At 47.6% G+C, this 20,716-nt stretch overlaps 1 protein-coding gene across 5 annotated transcripts in view; it reads right to left on the reverse strand.

The window, feature by feature from the left end:
- Nucleotides 1-20,716, reverse strand: part of LOC144596046 (E3 ubiquitin-protein ligase HECW2-like) — a 339,372-nt gene that overhangs the window by 73,106 nt on the left and 245,550 nt on the right. For 4 of the 5 annotated variants that reach the window (XM_078404133.1, XM_078404131.1, XM_078404135.1 and 1 more), the window contains exons 13-16: nt 18,759-18,944; nt 16,940-17,074; nt 15,074-15,176; nt 12,546-12,642 (exon numbers count right to left, since the gene is read on the reverse strand). In XM_078404133.1, coding sequence (XP_078260259.1) covers nt 12,546-12,642; nt 15,074-15,176; nt 16,940-17,074; nt 18,759-18,944 — 521 coding nt within the window. The remainder of the gene's footprint in view (nt 1-12,545; nt 12,643-15,073; nt 15,177-16,939; nt 17,075-18,758; nt 18,945-20,716) is intronic. The other variant, XM_078404134.1, reaches the window with a different exon arrangement.

The following is a 20,716-nucleotide window of genomic DNA, read 5'->3' on the forward strand; positions in this document are numbered from 1 at the left end:
GGTTGCTTTAAAAAGGTGGTCTGAAACAGCTCCTCTGAGATGATGCTCACGGCAGCTCCGGTGTCAATTTCTAGTTTGACTTCTTTGCCATTAACCACAAAACATGCCCAGTTTTTGCCATTTACTAATGAAAACTGAACAAATAAGGTCATAAGTGATAGGAGCAGAATTAGTCCATTCGGCCCATCAAGTCAACTCCACCATTCAGGCATGGCTGATCTATCTCTCTCTCCTCACCCCATTCTCCTGCCTTCTCCCCATAACCTCTGACACCCCTACTAATCAAGAATCTATCTATCTCTGCCTTAAAAATATCCACTGACTTGGCCTCCACAGCCTTCTGTGGCTTCTGAATACTGAGCTCTTCCTCAGCAGTCCTTGCTTCCACGCCCACCGTTCCAGTCAGGTGTTTTCACCACTACAGTTGACCCTCTCTCATCTTAAAAACTTTCCACCCACCCAGGATCTATTCTCTCACCACTTGCCCTCGACACAACTTGCAGAATCGCGCATGATATCATTGTCTCAGTTTTGCTCAGTTTCCTTTATCCACCCCCCTGTGAAATTGCAGCAATTCAAATGGTCATTGATCAGGAATGTTCAGTCATCAACCTTTACCTTGAAGAGGCTTTGTGCCATCTCCCCGATACCTTCTCCCACATCATTCTATTTCACTCTTTGCCACAGAGGGCTGTGGAGACCAAGTCAATGGATATTTTTAAGGCGGAGATTGACAGATTCATGATTAGTAAGGGGGTCAGAGGTTATGGGGAGAAGGCAGGAGATTGGGGTTAGAAGGGAGAGATAGATCAGCCATGATTGAATGGCGGAGTAGACTTGATGGGCCAAATGGCCTTATACTGCTCCTAGAACTTATGAACTTATCCTTATTCAACTATAACCCAACCACTGAATATCAGGGCACCGTAAGAAAATTTTCAGGCGCCTACAACTATAAATTTTCTCCGACCCCTTGACTTCTCCCAGCCCTAATGCAAGAGTGAATTCAACAACATCAAACAACCCTACTGTCCCCATTTAAACTTCCTCTTGACCTATCTTTCAATTAATTGCATGTCTCACAACCACCGTTCCTTGGACGACACCTGTAGGTCGCAAGGGACTGAACAAGGTGGTGGGGAGAACATGGAATTGAGGTATGTGGAGTTGAGTTCAATGGGGCAGGAGGAGGCAGGAACAATGAGTCTGCCAGGGCAGTTGTGTTTGTAGATTTAGGGGTGGAGTTGGGAGGAACGTGCAGGGCTGGGGAATTATAAGGTTGGAGAGTGTGGAAGTGAGCACAGCAGAGGCAGTGAGATTGAAGATGCTTTGGGAGCTGGTGGCCTGTTTATCTGTGGGGTCATGGTCAAGGCGTAGGTGTGAGGACGTGTCGAAGAGCTGTTGTGTGGCCTCAGCAGAGGGGAGATTAGCCTGGAAGACTACACTTTCCTTGTCGGAGAGTTTTAAGACAATGTTGGGGTTGTGACTGAATAGGTAGAAGACTGTGTGTTTAGAGGGGGCGAGACTGGAGTGGGCAAGCAGAATGGACGTGTCGAGACGGTCGATGGCGTTGGAAATTAAAAAAAGGTCCAGAGAGGGCAGAGGAGGGGAATGTTGGAGATGAGAGACGAGGGGTGGACAATGGGAGGTGAAATAAGCCCACAGGCAGCGGCAACAGAAGACGAGCTTGACGTCATTGTGGGCAGGAGACTTGTTGAGGCGTGGGCACTGGGGATGGGGTGAGGGTCAGCAGTGGTGGTAGTTCCAGTCTGGGGTCAGCAGTGAGGGTCAGTGGCAGCAGTAACTGTGGTCTGGACCAGTGATGGCCAGTGCAGGCAGTGGCGGTAGCCCTGGTTCTGGGGTCGGCAGTGAGAGTCAGTGGCAGCAGTAACCCTGGTCTGCCATTCAATGTCATCAGCATCGGAGGCCCTGCTACTGTCTACTTACATCCTACTTACACACAAAACCAGGAGCTTGCAACCACACACTACTACGTACAGATCCAAATTAGGCACCCAAAAAACATGGAAAAACAAAATCTTCATTGCTTATGAAAATGCACCTTTCAACTTAAGGTCATAAATTATAGGCCATCGAGTCTATAGGCCATCGTAGCCCATCGAGTCTACTCTGCCATTCAATCATGGCTGATTTCTCCCTCTTAATCCCACTTTCCTGCCTTCTCCCCATAACCCTTGACACCCGTACGTCTTTTGGACTGGTGCACAAATGGAGATGTTGGTCTCACAGTCCATCAATATTCAAAAGTGGTTAATGCAAGATATGGATGAGAGAGCAACACAAACTCAGGTGACAAAACTTGTACCATGATGAAATCATGCAATGCTCTTTGGAAAAACAGTAAGAGCTATTCAAATCAATCCTTGTTTTCTCTACAACAAAGTCATCCACTACAACTTTCCACAGACTACCAAAACACACAAATAAATGATAAGATAGCATCTATACATGGTCAAATTCTTTACCGACTAACAAAAGAGGGCAAATGCAGGCCCCAGCTATCTCGTGGGGAACAGCTATAATAATTAGGAAGGAACTGTAGATGCTGTTTTACACTGAAGATGGACACAAAATGTTGGTGTAACTCAGCGGGTCAGGCAACATATCTGAAAAAAATACCCTTTTTTTGCCTGATGAAAGGTCTCGACCCGAAACGTCAGCTATTCCTTTTCTCCAGAGATGCTGCCTCTCCCACTGAGTTACTCCAGCTTTTTGTGTCTATCTTAGCTTTAATAGTTAGTTGTGTAAATGACCTATTTTCTGTTAATTAGAACCATGCTGAATTTAATAGGCCTCTCTAAAACATTAGAAGGTTACTAAATTCAGTATGATTAGTTTTAGTTTAGTTTAGTTTAGAGATACAGTGCAGAAACAGGCCCTTCAGCCCACCGAGTCCGCACCGACCAGCGATCCCAGCACATTACCACTATCCTAAACTGGGGACAATCTTTACATTTATACCAAGCCAATTAACGTACAAACTGTACGCCTTTGGAGTGTGGGAGGAAACCAAAGTTCTCGGAGAAAACCCATGCAGTCACGGGGAGAACGTACAAACTCTGTACAGACAGCACCCGGAGCCAGGATAGAACCTGGGTCTCTGGGGCTGTAAGCACTGTAAGGCAGCGACTCTACCGCTGCGCCACCGTGTCACCCACGGTTTGTTCATCAGAACATGATGTTTATCAAAGGTAGCATTCACAGGATGTGGATGTGTCTGGTTAATTCTACCTTCTTGAGTCACAGCCATCAGTGAAGACGCGGACAGTGTTGTTAGAGGAGTGGAAGCGCCATGGTTTTGATGAGCAATTTGGACGGCACGGTGGCGCAGCGATAGAGTTGCTGCCTTACAGCTCTTGCAGTGCCGGAGGCCCAGGTTCGATCCCGACTACAGGTGCTGTCTGTACGTTCTCCCCATGACCTGCGCGTGGTTTTCTCCGAGATCTTCGGCTTCCTCCCACACTCCAAAGGCGTACAGATTTGTAGGATAATTGGGTTGGTATAAATGTAAATTGTCCCTAGTGTGTAGGATAGAGTTAGTGTGTGGGGATCGCTGGTCGGCACTGACTTGATGGGCCAAAGTGCCTGTTTCCATGCTGCACCTCTAAACTAGACTAAACCGTGAAGGAACAGGGACCTGTCCAAATCAGGATGCCGTACCCTTGACGGGGAACTTGGATAATAATGTGTTGCTGGCTCCCTGCTGCTCCACCTTCTCGATAATAAAGGACCCAGTTTGATGCCAAAGAAGCTTTGCCCAGTTGCTGCTATACATCGGACGGCCTTCTCCACTTACAGATTCAGCAGCGAGAAACCGATTAGCAGCCCTCAGTAGGACTATGATTGATGCAAAAGCCTTGTTCAAACACATCCATGTGTGTCACATTATTCCTGGAAGACATTTATATTCATAACTCTAATGAGTTATTGACTTGAGAAAAGCCAGGCATGACATCTCCCAATCAGAACATCACCAGGGTGCATCTCTTATTTGCCAGAGATTTAAGACTTAGGAGCGTGTCAGAGGCAACACAGCTGGTAAACAGAATCACAACCGGTGCTCGACAACAGGATATTAATTCACAATTGAGAATGTGAAATTACCCCATTAGCCGTTGATAAACTCCACTGGTGGAACAAGCACTCTGAACACAGTGGGGACCACAGATCCGGGGGTGTGTGACATTTGAAGGGGCTGTGAGAGCATGGTTGCACAGAGACGAATGTCACAAACCCACCCTAGGAAACAACGCAGCCATACATTCGGGGAGAGCGCGGAGCAGGGGCTGAGAGAGTTGGGACGGGGAGAGAGAGGGGGTTGGAGAGGAAAGTGAACAGAGAGAGTGAGGGTGTGGGCGGGGAGCAAGGGGGGTACGGGCAGAGAGGAGGGGGAGAGAGGGGAGGGGGAGAGAGGGGAGGGGGAGAGAGGGGAGGGGGAGAGAGGGGAGGGGTAGAGAGGGGAGGGGTAGAGAGGGGAGGGGTAGAGAGGGGAGGGGGAGAGAGGGGAGGGGGAGAGAGGGGAGAGGGAGAGAGGGGAGGGGGAGAGAGGGGAGGGGGAGAGAGGGGAGGGGGAGAGAGGGGAGGGGTAGAGAGGGGAGGGGGAGAGAGGGGAGGGGGAGAGAGGGGAGGGGGAGAGAGGGGAGGGGGAGAGAGGGGAGGGGGAGAGAGGGGAGGGGGAGAGAGGGGAGGGGGAGAGAGGGGAGGGGGAGAGAGGGGAGGGGGAGAGAGGGGAGGGGAGAGAGGGGAGAGAGGGGAGGGGGAGAGAGGGGAGGGGGAGAGAGGGAAGGGGGAGGGAGAGGATAGGGGAGAGAGGAAAGGGGAGAGAGGAAAGGGGAGAGGGGAAAGGGGGAGAGGGGAAAGGGGGAGAGGGGAAAGGGGAGAGGGGAAAGGGGGAGAGGGGAAAGGGGGAGAGGGGAAAGGGGGAGAGGGGAAAGGGGGAGAGGGGAAAGGGGGAGAGGGGAAAGGGGGAGAGGGGAAAGGGGGAGAGGGGAAAGGGGGAGAGAGGAAAGGGAGAGGGGGACATGTGGGAGAGGTGGGGTAGGGGGAGGGAGAGATGGGGAGATAAAGTGCTGGAGTAACAGCAGGTCAGATGGTATTTCAAGGGAACAAAGATAGGTGGCTTTTGCGTCAGGACCCTTCATAAGACCAATAGTAGAGGGGTCGGGGAAAGTAAAAAGAGAGGGGCCAGTCAAAGCCTGGCAGGTAATAGGTTGATACAGGGGAGGAGGGTTTCTTGATAGGCAGATAATTGGACAAAGGCCAGGGATGAAAAGACAGGAGGTGTGAGACAAAAGGATTGAACTGTTGCAAATTGTGAAGCTAGAGGAGGCATTGTTGGTGGAACGGGTGGGGGAGGGGAGAAATGGTGAGTCCAGGTGGGACACAGTGGAGACAGGTACACGGGATGTGTGTACATGGGGGGTAAGACAGAGGGGGAGCCCTATAGCTACCGAAAAATGACAAATGCAACATTGAGACCATTGGGTTGTAAGGTAACCAAGCAGAGTATGAGGTGTTGACCCCTCTAGTTTGCACGTGGCATCCCTCTGGCAATGGAGAAGGCCCAGGACAGAGAGGTCAGCTCCCAGAGGGCCGTGTGTGGCAGAAGCTTGCTCGGTCACTGTGCGGAGTGGAATGCATCCTTAACACGGCAAGGATGGGGGGGAAATAGCGCTTTAAGAATATTTGTTTTCCTTGTTCTATGGTGGTGGGTTTTGTTCCGAATCAGTTAGTTTTGTACATATTATTGTAAATAATTGAATAGATTAATTTGTGGTTGACAGAAAAGCAGCTTGCCCGGCCGAACGCAGGGTCGTGGCCTGAAGAGGGAGCCACCGAGACGGCCCCCGCTCATCCCCCGAAGACCAGAGGCCGGGGGGATGGAGCCGTTGATGACGACAGAAGCAACGAGTGAGGAGAAGGTCAGGCCTGGTCTACCGCAACCCCCATGGTGGGCGACGGGCGGTGCCCCCGGGGGACAAAGGCAGACAGGCGAGGAGAGGGACCGCGGTTCAATGGTCGATCCACACGTCCAAAGAAAGCGATGGCTAGAGAGGGTTACCACAACCTGGGGCTTGCCTGGACCGGGCACTGCTCATGATACCTGGAGCGTGGACTTGAATACGGCGCCAAAACATAGAAACGTAGAAAATAGGTGCAGGAGGAGGCCATTCGGCCCTTCGAGCCAGCACCGCCATTCATTGTGATCATGGCTGATCATCCACAATCAGTAACCTTCTCCCCATATCCCTCGATTCCACTAGCCCCTAGAGCTCTATCTAACTCTTTTAAATGTATTCAGTGAATTGGCCTCTACTGCCTTCGATGGCAGAGGATTCCACAAATTCACAACTCTCTGGGTGAAAACGTTTTTTTCTCATCTCAGTTTTAAATGGCCTCCCCTTTATTCTTAGAGTGTGGCCTCCCCCAACATTGGGAACATTCCTGCTTCTGAACATTCCCGAAAACATGCCGCCTTCTGCATGTGGGATCAGTGGAATATTTCTGTGCAGTTTGCAAAAGGGGGTGGGGGGGGGTGTGCTTAGGTATGGCAAAACTCTACTGGACTGAGAGAAAATAATTTCACTGTGTGTTTGGCACATGTAACAATAAAGGTACCAAGGGACCATTAGAGTGTGGGAATGGGGAGATGAGTTAAAATGGTCAGCAACCGAGAGATCCAGCAGAACTTGGCGGACTGAGCATTCAGCGAAATGGTTGCAGAGTCCACATTTGGCCTCTCCGATGTACAGGAGCCCACATCGGGATCACCGGATGCAGTAGACGAGGTTAGAGGAGGTGCACGTGGACCTTTGTCTCACCTGGAAGGACCGCTGGGGTTCCTGGATGGAGTTGAAGGATGAGGTATCGGGACAGGTGTTACATCTCCTGCTATTGCAGGGGAAAGCACCTGGTGGGGATGGTGGTTTGGGCGGGGAAGGATGCGAACCAAGGGGTTGTGGAGGTGACAGTCTCTTCCCGTTAGTGGTGGGATCACATTGGAGGAGATAGAAATGTCCGAGGATGATGCGTTGGATGCGGAGGTTGGTGGGGTGAAAGGTGAGGACCAGGGGAACTCCATCCTTGTTCTGTCTGGGGCGAGGGGGAGCGAGAGAGGAAATGCAGAACACTGAGATGCAGGTGAAGGATCAATCAATGACAGCAGGGGGAAAACCGCGTTCCTTAAAGAATGAAGACTCGTCTGTTCCCACCTCGAACCACCCCCTCCTCAGGTACCTTACATTACAACTGCAGGAGATGTAACACCTGTCCCAGTACCTCCTCCCTTACCTCCATCCAGGGACCCCAGCAGTCCTTCCACAGATTCACATGCACCTCCACCAACCTCTTCTACTGCATCCGGTGTTTGCAATGTGACCGAAGATAGACACGAAATGCTGGAGTAACTCAGCGTGACAGACAGCGTCTCTGGAGAGAAGGAATAGGCGACGTTTTGGGTCGAGATCCTTTTTCAAACCCTTCCAATGTGACCTCCAGAACATCAGCCAGACCAAATGTAGACTCAGCAACTGTTTCACCGAACACTTACTGTATGCTCAGTCTGACAAGGCCTACTGGATCTCCCGGTTGCTGACCATTTTAACTCTCCTTCCCATTCCCAGGGCCGTCTTAACGCATGGGCCTGATGGGCACTTGCCCGGGGCCCCACGAGCATAGGGGCCCCATGCTGATCTGTGTATGTTAAGTGACTTGCAATAAATAAATACTACTTTAAAAATGTAGGTTCAATAAGTGCTTTTTTCGCAACATTTTCGGTCCCTAAGTGTTTTTTTCCGCAACATTTTCCATCCCTAAGTGCTTCTCACAGCGATCTGTTTCGCAACAATTAGCTCCCTAAGTGCTTTGCCTTCCCATCCCTAAGTGCTTCTCACAGCAATCTGTAAGTGCTTTTCGCATCAATGTAGCACCCTAAGTCCATCGCGAAGTGCTTTTCGGTAAGTGCTTTTCGCCGGCACGACAGGAGGGGGCTGGTAGGGAAGTAACGGTGGGGGAGAGTAACGGTGGGGGCGACGCGGAGGGTGGGAGGAGGAGAGAGTGGGGGTGGGAGGAGGCAGAGTGGGACTGGGGAGGGGGACAGCAAGGGTGGGGGTTGGTGGTGGGGGGGAAGAGAGAGAAATAAATATATGTTTAATTTTATTGACCATTTACATTTTTATTCCTGTGAGTAGTTGTCGTAGGGGCCCCAGTACACTGCTTTGCCCAGGGCCCATAATGCTGTAAAGACGGCCCTGCCCATTCCCACACTGACCTTTCTGTCCTGGGCCTCCTCCTTTGCCAGAGGGAGGCCACACGCAAACTGGAGAAATCCTAATCTGAGGAAAGACATTCTTGCCATAGAGGGAGTACAGAGAAGGTTCACCAGATTGATTCCTGGGATGGCAGGACTTTCATATGAAGAAAGACTGGATAGACTCGGCTTGTACTCGCTGGAATTTAGAAGATTGAGGGGGGATCTTATAGAAACTTACAAAATTCTTAAGGGATTGGACAGGCTAAATGCAGGAAGATTGTTCCCGATGTTGGGGAAGTCCAGAACAAGGGGTCACAGTTTAAGGATAAGGGGGAAGTCTTTTAGGACCGAGATGAGAAAGTTTTTTTTCACACAGAGAGTGGTGAGTCTGTGGAATTCTCTGCCACAAAGGTAGTTCAAGCCAGTTCATTGGCTATATTTAAGAGGGAGTTAGATGTGGCCCTTGTGGCTAAAGGGGTCAGGGGGTATGGAGAGAAGGCAGGTACAGGTTACTAAGCTGGATGATTAGCCATGATCATATTGAATGGCGGTGCAGGCTCGAAGGGCCGAATGGCCTACTCCTGCACCTGTTTTCTATGTTTTCTATGGAACGGCATCTCATGTGCTGCTTGGGTAGCTTGCAGCCCAACAGTAACAACATTAAATTCTGCAATTTTAGGTGGCTACATAACCCTCCCCCTTCCCTTCTCCCCACAGAAACCCCAACCCGTCTCTACCCCCCCCTCCAATACACTCATATCTGCACTCACGCTTACCTCTCCCCACACCCTCCCCTTCCACCTGTATTCATTCCTCCAGCTTCACAATTCACAACTGTTCAATCCTTTTGTCTCACATCTTCGATTTTTTTCATCTCTTGGCCTTTGTCCAACCATTTGCCCATTAAGAAATCCTCCTAACCTGCATCAATCTATTACCTGCCAGGCTTTGGCCTGCCTCTCCTCTCAAACAGCTTTCTCCCCAACTTACCCCCACCCCCACAATCAACGTGACGAAGTCAGCTATCCATGGTCTCCGGAGATGCTGCCTGACCCATTGAGTTACTCCACCAGTATTGTGTCAACTTTTGTAAACCAGAATCTGTAGTTCCTTGTTTCAACATCCCTTCTTGTAGCAGAGTGATCAAAACTGAGCACAGTACTCGAAATGCAGCCTCACTAATGTCCCAACTTCTGTATTCAATATATAACGTAGCTTCTTGACAAACCCCTTCTACCATGACACCACAGGTGTACGTAGGTGTATGGGAAAGAAGTGTCGGGGGCAAAGAGTTTTGGTGGGGGGAATGTTTAGGGGTAGGGAGAGGATTGAGGGGGAAAAGTTTGAGGGGGAAAGGTTTGGGGCCGGGGGAGAGGTGAGGGACGGGAGGAGAGGTGAGGGGCGGGGGAGAGGTGAGGGGCGGGGGGAGAGGTGAGGGGCGGGGGGAGAAGTGAGGGGTGGGGGGAGAGGTGAGGGGCGGGGGGAGAGGTGAGGGGTGGGGGGAGAGGTGAGGGGTGGGGGAGAGGTGAGGGGTGGGGGAAAGGTGAGGGGCGGGGGGAGAGGTGAGGGGTGGGGGGAGAGGTGAGGGGTGGGGGGAGAGGTGAGGGGTGGGGGAGAGGTGAGGGGTGGGGGAGAGGTGAGGGGTGGGGGGAGAGGTGAGGGGCGGGGGAGAGGTGAGGGGTGGGGGGAGAGGTGAGGGGGAGATGTGAGGGGTGGGGGGGAGAGGTGAGGGGTGGGGGGGGAGAGGTGAGGGGTGGGGGGAGAGGTGAGGGGTGGGGGAGAGGTGAGGGGTGGGGGAGAGGTGAGGGGTGGGGAGAGGTGAGGGGTGGGGGGGAGAGGTGAGGGGCGGGGGGGAGGGGTGGGGGAGAGGTGAGGGGCGGGGGGAGAGGTGAGAGGTGGGGGGAGAGGTGAGGGGTGGGGGGAGAGGTGAGGGGCGGGGGGAGAGGTGAGGGGTGGGGGGAGAGAGGCAGGGGGAGAGAAGTGCAGGGGGGAGAGGTCAGGGGGAGAGTTGTGCAGGGGGAGAGAGGTGGGGGGAGAGGTATAGAGAGAAGGGTGGGAAGAAGAGGCTAGGAAGATGGGGTGACAGAGAGAGAGGGAAGGGGAGAAGGAAAGATGAGCTTAGAGAGGAGGGAAGGAAGGAAGAATGGGAGGAGGGAGAGAGGAGAGATGGGAGAGCAGAGGGTCAGAAGAGAGAATAGGGAGAGGGGGATGTATGGAGGAGAAAGCAGTGAAGGAGAGAAGATGAGTAGTGATGGTGAAAAGAGTGTATTTAAGGACCAAAGGGATGGAGTGGAGGAAAATCAATTTGTCTGATGAGTACTTTTTAAATATTATTCTGGAGGTCGTTGTTTCACAATACATACATCCGTTACACAAATATCATTGCACTGTATTACAGACGATAACATTAAATAGAGATGGCAAAAATATAAGACTTATTAATTAGCAATGCAGAAACAAGAACTGCAGATACTGGTTAATACACAAAAGGACCCAACGTGCTGGAGTTACTCAGCCGGTCAGGCAGCATCTGTGGAGAACGTGGATCGGTGATGTTTCGGATCACGACCCTTCATGTTCACCATGTTTCATGTGATTGATAAACAGATACAAATCTGGATCTCAATTCATCATTTAAATATAATGTCACGGAATATTCCTCTGCTGTTTCCCAGCCGTTAAGTTACTTCTGGACTTTAACCTTGCTTTATAGACTGTAAATCACCAAAGTTTGTATTGCAAGACTTTCTAGAACCAGCGCCTCAGTGCTTGTTTGCCCGATTCACAGTGAAATGCAATTTGGAAACTGGTCCCTGGAGTGGTTGTTTGCCATCCAGATCTAAATGATCTCAGTTCCTCTGTCCCTCTCTTCCCCTCCTCCTTCCCAGATCTCCCTCTATCTTCCTGTCTCCACCTATATCCTTCCTTTGTCCCGCCCCCTGGCATCAGTCTGAAGAAGGGTCTCGACCCGAAACGTCACCCATTCCTTCTCTCCTGAGATGCTGCCTGACCTGCTGAGTTACTCCAGCTTTTTGTGAATAAATACCTTCGATTTGTACCAGCATCTGCAGTTATTTTCTTATACCTTCAGTTACTGTATTTATTCACAAAATGCGGGAGTAACTCAGCAGGTCAGGCAGCATCTCAGGAGAGAAAGAATGGGTGACGTTTCGGGTCGAGACCCTTCTACTGTATTACACATTCACACTGGCCGGCAGACCACCAGATCTCAACAATAACCCTGCCAATGGAGGGACAGGGGGAGATGCTGCACAACACAATACAGGCAGCCAGCACTGACCAAGAAGCAGCATTGTCACAACTTAAGATAAATACAGTCATTGCTGAAATCACAACCAATGTTGCTCCCTTGCAATACATCCGGTTTCTGCTGGTGTCGTCACACGATATGGATATTGGAAATGTAAATGGGAGCATGCATGCCATGCCATGACCATCTGACCATTGCAAGGTTCGCATCGCAGGGATATCTGTCAATAGTCAATAGTCGTTTATTTGTTACATACACATAAATGTGTAGTAAAATGAAACATTTCAATAGGTTACCCCATTAATGTACAAATCACTCATGCAATCTAGTGATGAATTCGCCAAAATTAGCCAACCTTCAAAATTTGTCGGGGTACATTTATCAGGTAACGAACAGGTGAACAGTGTGCATGGAGTGAGAGCACTCAGCGTACAAGCACCAACACAAGTCAAGCTGCGAAGGAATTCTTCTCCAAGGGTTTTGTTAGCAAGACAGACACAAAATGCTGGAGTAACTCAGTGGGACAGGCGGCATCTCTGGAGAGAAGGAATGGGTGACTTTTTGGGTCGAGACCCTTCTTCACACTTCCAAATTACAATTAATGCACTCAATGGGGGTTTGATTATGGCCATTTTTGAAAAGAAATTGAGATTATCAGTTTAAAATGAGAATTGGTTCAGAGTACACTGAACGATTGTTCCCGGGACAAAATAAATTCTGAGGTAAAAAAATCTGTAATACATTGCGAGTCTTAAGGTAACAAATTTGCTCATCAAACTTTCCTCATAAAAGAAATCCACTGCCTAGAAGTAAATCACTGCATGCGAGTATATGGTGTGTGAGAAGGAAGTGTGTGATGGGCCAAAAGTGTTTAGCTCCCCCTTTCTTATCAAAACATCGCAGCACAAATGCAGGGACTGGAATATTGGAGGATTGACTGTACCAGAGAAATGTACAGCATCACATAACCAGCACCAGCACTTGGACAATCAATGGGATTACCTGAGTGAGTGATTCCTGATAAGGTCTGGCTGACGTTCTTGAAGAATTTCAAAGATGTTTGGTTGACGCAGATATGCTACAATTTTATCATTGTAAGCTGAAAACAACAGAATATCTCGTCAGGTCAGGGATTATTTAAAAAAAATGGAGAATGCTGAACTGATCTAGACATCGGAGCAACTGAAACGACCCAACAATTAGAGAAAGATTCATACCATCTACTCGGAAACACGCGTGTGACGTTTATTGGAACATGCTGTCTGAAGACATGTTAAGACATGTTAAGAAAATTTAATAGGAAGGAACTGCAGATGCTGACTTAAACCGAAGTTAGACACAAAAAGCTGGACAGACAGCATCTCTGATTCTCAGTCTGAAGAAGGGGTCTCCACCCAAAATGCCATCTATTCCTTTTCTCCAGAGATGCTGTCTGACCCGCTCAGTTACTCTAGCTTTTTGTGTCTATCTTAAGAAAATTAATGTGCTGGAAGGAACTGCAGATGCTGGTTTAAATCAAAGATAGACACATAATGCTGGAGTAACTCAGCGGGACAGTCAGCATCTCTGGAGAGAAGGAATGGGTGACGTTTCGGTCCAGCATTTTGTGTCTATTTAAGAAAATTAATGTTGTGCTGGATGGAACCCGCCCTTCTCCTATCCGAATTTTATCTGTTGTCCACGCACCTTGGTAAATGGGAGGGGAGACTTGCATGTACAGGAAAGATGTACAGGAGAGACTTGCATGTACAGGATATCACAATGACTCCCCCGATTGTCTTGATCAATACCTAGGGATCAACTGATGCAAATTCCTGCTCTACCATTCTGAGTTGCAGGCCTTGGCTGGTACAGATTGATATTCTATTGAACAGTTCTCTGCCATAAACTGAGCAAATACTTGCATCACCACAAGTCTAATACCAGCCTTGTACCGGGCAGTCAATGGCAACATTTCCTGACATTCAAAGTCAGCACATGATTAGTCATTATTCTTGTTCATTCCTAAATAACCCCAGTTACATGAAGTCATGCAGCAGAAAAAAAGACAAATCCAATTTGTCCAAAAGCGTAGGCCCCTTAGAAGAAAAATGTAATGATATACTTTGCCTCAGTATTAAACCAAAGAACCTGCAGACCAATAAAGACTTTGGAGCGGGCAGCTCGAAAATGCAACCGATGAAACTAATGTTTTTACTTTATTAAAGAAGCATTGTTGGATTATGTAAAACGAATATTGTAAAACTTCAATTACAGAAAAACATGTAGACGAATTCTGAAGACAACTCCACAAAGCAACGTCTTAGAATATGGATGCTTATGAGAGTGTCATGCCAAGAAATCAAACCAAGAAACTGCTGAGCAAACTCGTCCAGATTTGAGTAAAGACAGATATTATTCAATTGGTAGTGGTTGGAGATATGTTGAGAAAGCATTTGACTTAAATAAATTGGAAGAACAAATTCCCCTGCTCCTCGGTGGAATGCAAACTAGTCAGAAGAAACCAACATCATCAACTTCATGTAAATAGGGTCAATCGCTCAGAACGTGCCAAAGAGTGCCCCTTTTACTCCTACTGCATTTTTGAAAAATGCTAAATAAAACAAACTGTTTGAATAAAATCTGATATAACATGCACCAAATTATTATGAAAAAGGTTGCAGTTGTTCCATTCTCTCTGAATTCAAAGGCCCCTAATGCTTTGGAGATAGACACAAAATGCTGGAGTAACTCAACGGGACAGGCAGCATCTCTGGATAGAAGGAACGGGTGACGTTTCGGGTCGAGACACCTCTTCCCCTTAGGCTTTGTTCCGTGTTCAAAATCTTCCCACTGCTGAAACCCTAAGTGGTCATTTACTGCCACCCAGTGGTTGGAATTAAAGCAACACATACAGAGCAGAGTGTAACGAAAAATGCCACATTTGGTGGGCAATTGTATCCAGAGGATAGAGCTTATTTCCTGATGCTATTAGTATTTGTTGACAAGGAAGCCAATGTGGGGCATTGCAACACATTGCAAGGGCATCTTTAGGGGAAAGTGATGCAAAATATATTTAAAATTTAGTTTAGATTAGTTCAGAGATACAGAGTGGAAACAGGCCCTTCGGCCCACTGAGTCCGCACCGACCTGCAATCCCCACAGATTAACACTATCCTAAACACTCTCGGGACAATTTGTGCTTATACCAAGCCAATTAACCTACAAACCTGTACGTCTTTGGAGTGTGGGAGGAAACTGGAGATCCCGGAGAAAACCCACGCAGATCACGGGGAGAACGTACAAACTCCGTGCAGACAACACCCGCAGTCGGGATCGAACCCGGGTCTCTGGCGCTGCAAGTGCTGTAAGGTGCTTAATTAATTAACTAATTAATTAATTAATTGACTAAATCTGTTACTGTTTAATCAGCAGTGCTATGAAAGTGTTGGGAATTATCTGGATTTTACTTCTTGAGCCCCGTTCCCACAATAGTCCATTAAATCATCAGCTGTGCCCATCTGCACAAAATAAGCAGGAAGGTTACTTACCAACAGGCACCGTCTCCTGAATGTGGTTCCGACTGATGGTGCCAAATGTGCTGGATGGTCTGGGCATAACCGGGGGCCCTGAATGGCGAGAATCATCTGCCACCTAGCAGAAATAACAGCCGTTCAGTGGTTGCAAAACCCAATGATACATAGATGGGAAATGTTTTTGACTCAAAAGTGCTGAAGTAACTCAGCGGGTCAGGCAGCATCCCTGGAGAGCATGGACAGATGACGCTTCAGGTCGGGACCCTACTTCAGACTGAAGAAAAGTCTTGACCCATCGGTCTGAATAAGGTTCCCATCCCGAAACGTCACCTATCCACGTTCTCCAGGGTTGCTGCCTGACCCGCCGAGTTATTCCAGCACTGTGTCTTTTTTTTTTTTAACGTTGGCATCTGTAGTTCTTTTTTTTCCTAATATTAAACCTCTTTAGATTCTCCTTAATCTCATCTGCCAGAGCGGGGCTGCACAGTGGCGCAGCGGTAGAGTTGCCGCCTTACAGCGACAGAGACCCGGGTTTGATCCTGACTATGGGTGCTATCTGTACGGTTTGTACATTCTCCCCATATCCACGTGGGTTTTCTCCGGCTGCTCAGGTTTCCACGCTCCAAACACGTAGATTTGTAGGTTAATTGGCTTTGGTACGCTGCAAAAATTGTCCCTAGTGTGTAGGATAGTGCATGTATATGGGACGATGGCTGGATTCAGTGGGCCAAAGGGCCTGTTTCCATGTGGTATCTCTAAAGTCTAAAGCGACCTCATGTACCTTTTCGCCCTCTTGATTTCCTTAAGGAGACCCCTTTACTCCTCCAGGGATACAGTTGACCCAGTTGCCGACTGATGGGAAAATGCTTGTGGCCTGAACATAGCACAGCAGCAGGAGAATAATGGATGGTTCATTCATGATTGTCCACTTGACCTAGTGCTCTAACCCAGAACTCACACCAATAATCTACTTTAGAGTCCAGTGCAGTAAGCCTCCACCACTGTGCCACATTTAGTTTGGAAAACAATCATTGATCTTCAAATCTGAAAAGTATTTTTTCTGTCTGAAGAAATACATTACATAAATTTATTTATATTAATACTGACACTTGATATGCAAACTGTGTGCCTAATGGGATGTAAAAGACTGATTAAATACTTTTCTTTTGTTAATCAACTCACATTATCTTATGCAAAGTAACTGGTAATTTGATATCCAAATAATATTTGGCCACATAATTATAATTTCTGCGTTAGCCTTAACTCGTGATTGCTAAGACATTTTGTGACCACACTTACAGATAGACAAATCAGTTTTCAGTTTTAGTTTATTGTCACGTGTACCGAGTTATAGCGAAAAGCTTTTGTTGCGCGCTAACCGGTCAGCAGAAAAACAAAGCATGATTACAATCGAGCCCTTTACAGTGTGCAGATACACGATAAAGGAATAAGGGAATAAGGCAGGGCGGCACGGTGGCGCAGCGGTAGAGTTGCTGCCTTACAGCGAATGCAGCGCCGGAGACTCAGGTTCGATCCTGACTACGGGCGCCGTCTGTACGGAGTTTGTACGTTCTCCCCGTGGGTTTTCTCCGAGATCTTCGGTTTCCTCCCACACTCCAAAGACGTACAGGTATGTAGGTTAATTGACTGGGTAATATGTAAAAATTGCCCCTAGTGTGTGTAGGATAGTGTTAATGTGCGGGGATCGCTGGGCGGCGCAGACTCGGTGGGCCGAAGGGCCTGTTTCCGCGCTGTATCTCTAAATCTAAAAAAATCATAACGTTCAGTGCAAGGTAAAGCCAGCAAAGTCTGATAAGAAATGCTGGTGTCGGAATAGAGATTTAAGAGTGTGTCGTGGCAATCAATGGTGCAGATACTCACCTCACCCGCACTGTGACTCCGTTGCCTTTGCAAATGTTGCCGATGAACCAATGCAATAGAGGGCCTAGCCGTCTGCAGAGGGAGCCTTGGGTCTATGAAAGTGGTGCTGCGCGAATTGTGGTCAACAAAGAAGGGCTGGAAAAAGGACACACAAAATCAGGAGCTTGCAACCAACCGCACGCACACTACTGCGTATAGTTCCAAACTCGGCACCCAAAAAGACATGAAAACACCTCATCTTCATTGCTTATGAAAATGCACCTTTCAATTTAAGGTCATAAGGTCATACGTGGCAGAAGTAGAATTAGGCCATTCGGCCCATCAAGTCTGCTCCACCATTCAATCATGGCTGATCTATCTCTCCCTCCTAACCCCATTCTCCTAACCCCATCCCCGCACACTAACACTATCCTACACCCACTAGGGATAATTTTTACATTTACCCAGCCAATTAACCTACATACCTGTACGTCTTTGGAGTGTTGGAGGAAACCGAAGATCTCGGAGAAAACCCACGCAGGTCACGGGGAGAACCCATGTAGTTCATAAGCAGTTTATTTAAAATACAATATGATCTTACCTTGCCTTATTTATCATAATATGACCTAACTGAGTGTTTTCATTAACTTAAGGCTGGTGACAACAGTCAGAAAGTGAGCCAGCTGATAGGAAAATCCACTTGCGTTATTCCAATTCACAAGCTGAACTGCACAGATGATGACTCATTCCACGCAGTTTCTGCTGCTAGGAAATATTTCAGCAGTCAACTGATTAACAAGTTAGAAAAGTGGGTGTGTGCGGGGAATTTACATTTATCCACTTTTGGACGGGCACATTTTAAGAAGTGAATGTTTGGTAATATTGTCAATTCATACGCTTCTTTAGATTATTCAGGGGTGAATAGGGAGAGGGCAGATCTGGCTTGTCTCCACTCCATCATTCAATACAAGTATCAAACCTAATCTAGCACCACCATTTGTAAACCACCATCAGCAGTTCCTTGTTCCTACAATATCCTTTTTAATCATACATAACATCGGGGTTTGAGAATCATGGGACCAGCACGTGGAGCCATGCTGTTGTGTTTTGTTGTAAAGAACCAGCCTTTTCCACATTGCTGGAGAAAACAAGTCCAGCTCGGCTAATGTCGGACTCAGCTTTTGACTGTCAAGCGGAAAACCGACGGAATCAACCCTAAGATTTCCAATTAAAACTTAAGAAATTTATCAATTCTAAAACCACCGTGTCAAATAATTTACATGCTGCACCCAATTTTTGAAAATTATCTCATTTTCAAGGGGCCAAGGTTTAAGGTGAAGGGGTAAAGATTTAATTGGAATCTATGGGGTACCTTTTTCACACAAAGGGTGATGGGTGTATTGAACAAGCTGCCAGAGGAGCAACAGGGTCTCGATCCGAAACGTCACCCATTCCTTCTCTCCTGAGATGCTGCCTGACCTGCTGAGTTACTCCAGCATTTTGTGAAATAAATACCTTCAAGCTGCCAGGGGAGGTAGTTGAGGCAGGGACTATCAAAACGTTTAAGAAACATTTAGGCAGGTACATGGACAGGACAGGTTTAGAGGGATGCAGGATTAACGCGGGCAGGTGGGACCATCCTGTAGCTGGGACCTGTTGGCCGGTTTGGGCAAGTTGGGCCAAAGGGCCTGTTTCCACACTGTATCACTCTGTGACACTACGACAAGAACTAAGATTTTTTTTTAAATTGGGCTTGGTCCCAAAATGTCAACGGGTGACATGGTCATTGTACATCCTAACCAAGCACGTGGACTGGGTCTCTGTCCTCCATGATTCTTACCTTCCCTTGATGGTCATGCTTCATCTCCCAGCCTCTTGGCAGCTCCAGCTGTTTATTAGCGAATAGGTTCAAGAATGCCACGAGATCGCGGTTGTGCTGATAACGTTCAAAGTTATGGGCATCTCGCCTCACTTTGGTGATCATGTGTTTCAAGCATGTGTTGGTTGAAAACATCCGATAGCCTCGCTGGCAAAAACAACACACAGTCAAGAGAAATTACGACTGGAGCATATGAGATGTCATCGCTCAGGCACTTTCAGATGGTGCCTTTCCAAAATAATTTCTTATAATTGCATTTTACCAAATTCACCTTATCCCGATGAAGCCAGAATATTTAGTTTAGGGATACAGCGAGGAAACAGACAGTTCGGCTCACCAAGTCCACAATGACCATCGATCACCCGTAAACCAGTTCCATGTCCGCCAAACTAGGGTCAATTTACAGAGGCTGATTAGCCGACAAATTGCATGGCTTCAGAATGTGGAAGGAAACAATAGACAATAGACAATAGGTGCAGGAGGAGGCCATTCGCCCCTTCAATGTGATCATGGCTGATCATTCTCAATCAGTACCCCGTTCCTACCTTCTCCCCATACCCCCTGACTCCGCTATCCTTAAGAGCTCTATCATATCATATCATATATATACAGCCGGAAACAGGCCTTTTCGGCCCTCCAAGTCCGTGCCGCCCAGCGATCCCCGCACATTAACACTATCCTACACCCACTAGGGACAATTTTTACATTTACCCAGCCAATCTAGCTCTCTCTTGAATGCATTCAGAGAATTGGCCTCCACTGCCTTCTGAGGCAGAGAATTCCACAGATTCACAACTCTCTGACTGAAAAAGTTTTTCCTCATCTCAGTTCTAAATGGCCTACCCCTTATTCTTAAACTGTGGCCCCTTGTTCTGGACTCCCCCAACATTGGGAACATGTTTCCTGCCTCTAACATGTCCAACCCCTTAATAATCTTATACGTTTCGATAAGATTCGATAAGAAACCAGAGCAACCGGAGAAAATCCACGTGGTCACAGGGAAAGATACAAATGCCACACAGACAGAGCATCCGTAGTCAGGATTGAATCAGGGTCTCTGGTAGTATTCCATGAAGAGCTGTGCTTTTTTTTTTAACATCCTTCAATCCTAGTGTTATTCAAGCATCTTTCCAACCCATTTCAAAAACATGAATGAATAGACCATAAGATATTCTTGATGAGAATAATTGTACCATACTTATGTGCTCAGATTCCTTAAATCGCTAATGAATCCAAATTAGAAACAATGAATGGTTAGTTCATAAGACTTTCTAAAATCTCTTTTCCTCAATGAAAACAAGTTCAATCCTTTGGACTTCACCTGAAAATCTAATATAATTGTTTAGTCAAACTTGTGGCTTTATTCCTTACTGATTCCAACAAAGCCGTTTGAAGGAACGATTCACTGGATATTTCAACCTCTGCCTTTCCAATGAATTGTAATCAGGAAAAAATGCACAATTATGACCAACAAACAAAGAAGTTTCTGAGAAATGTAATAACGAGCCCCTTCCTTTCACGCCCATCCATTTGTGATTGTCTTTTGTCAATTTGGTGATGTGCACGCAATTCCTCTGGGAGTATTCGCCGCAAGTGCCTGTGTTCTCAGAATGCCACTGATACTCCAGACGTGGATACAAATAGACCCATGTCTGCATGTCGTAGTAAACGGCAATAGAAAAGGATAAATGGACACAATAATCTTGTCAATCCCCCACGTGCCCTTGTCCATTCTGTCCATTGACCAGTGTTTTATGAAGCTCTGTGATAATGTGGTGGCATGGTGGTTAATGGGGTGGTGCAGCGGTAAAGTTGCTGCCTTACAGCACTTTCAGCGCCAGAGACCTGAGTTCGATCCAGACTACGGATGCTGTCTGTACGGAGTTTGTACGTTCTCCCCGTGACCTCATGGGTTTTCC

Source organism: Rhinoraja longicauda, chromosome 8 (assembly GCF_053455715.1).
Source record: "Rhinoraja longicauda isolate Sanriku21f chromosome 8, sRhiLon1.1, whole genome shotgun sequence".
NCBI lineage: Eukaryota > Metazoa > Chordata > Chondrichthyes > Rajiformes > Arhynchobatidae > Rhinoraja > Rhinoraja longicauda.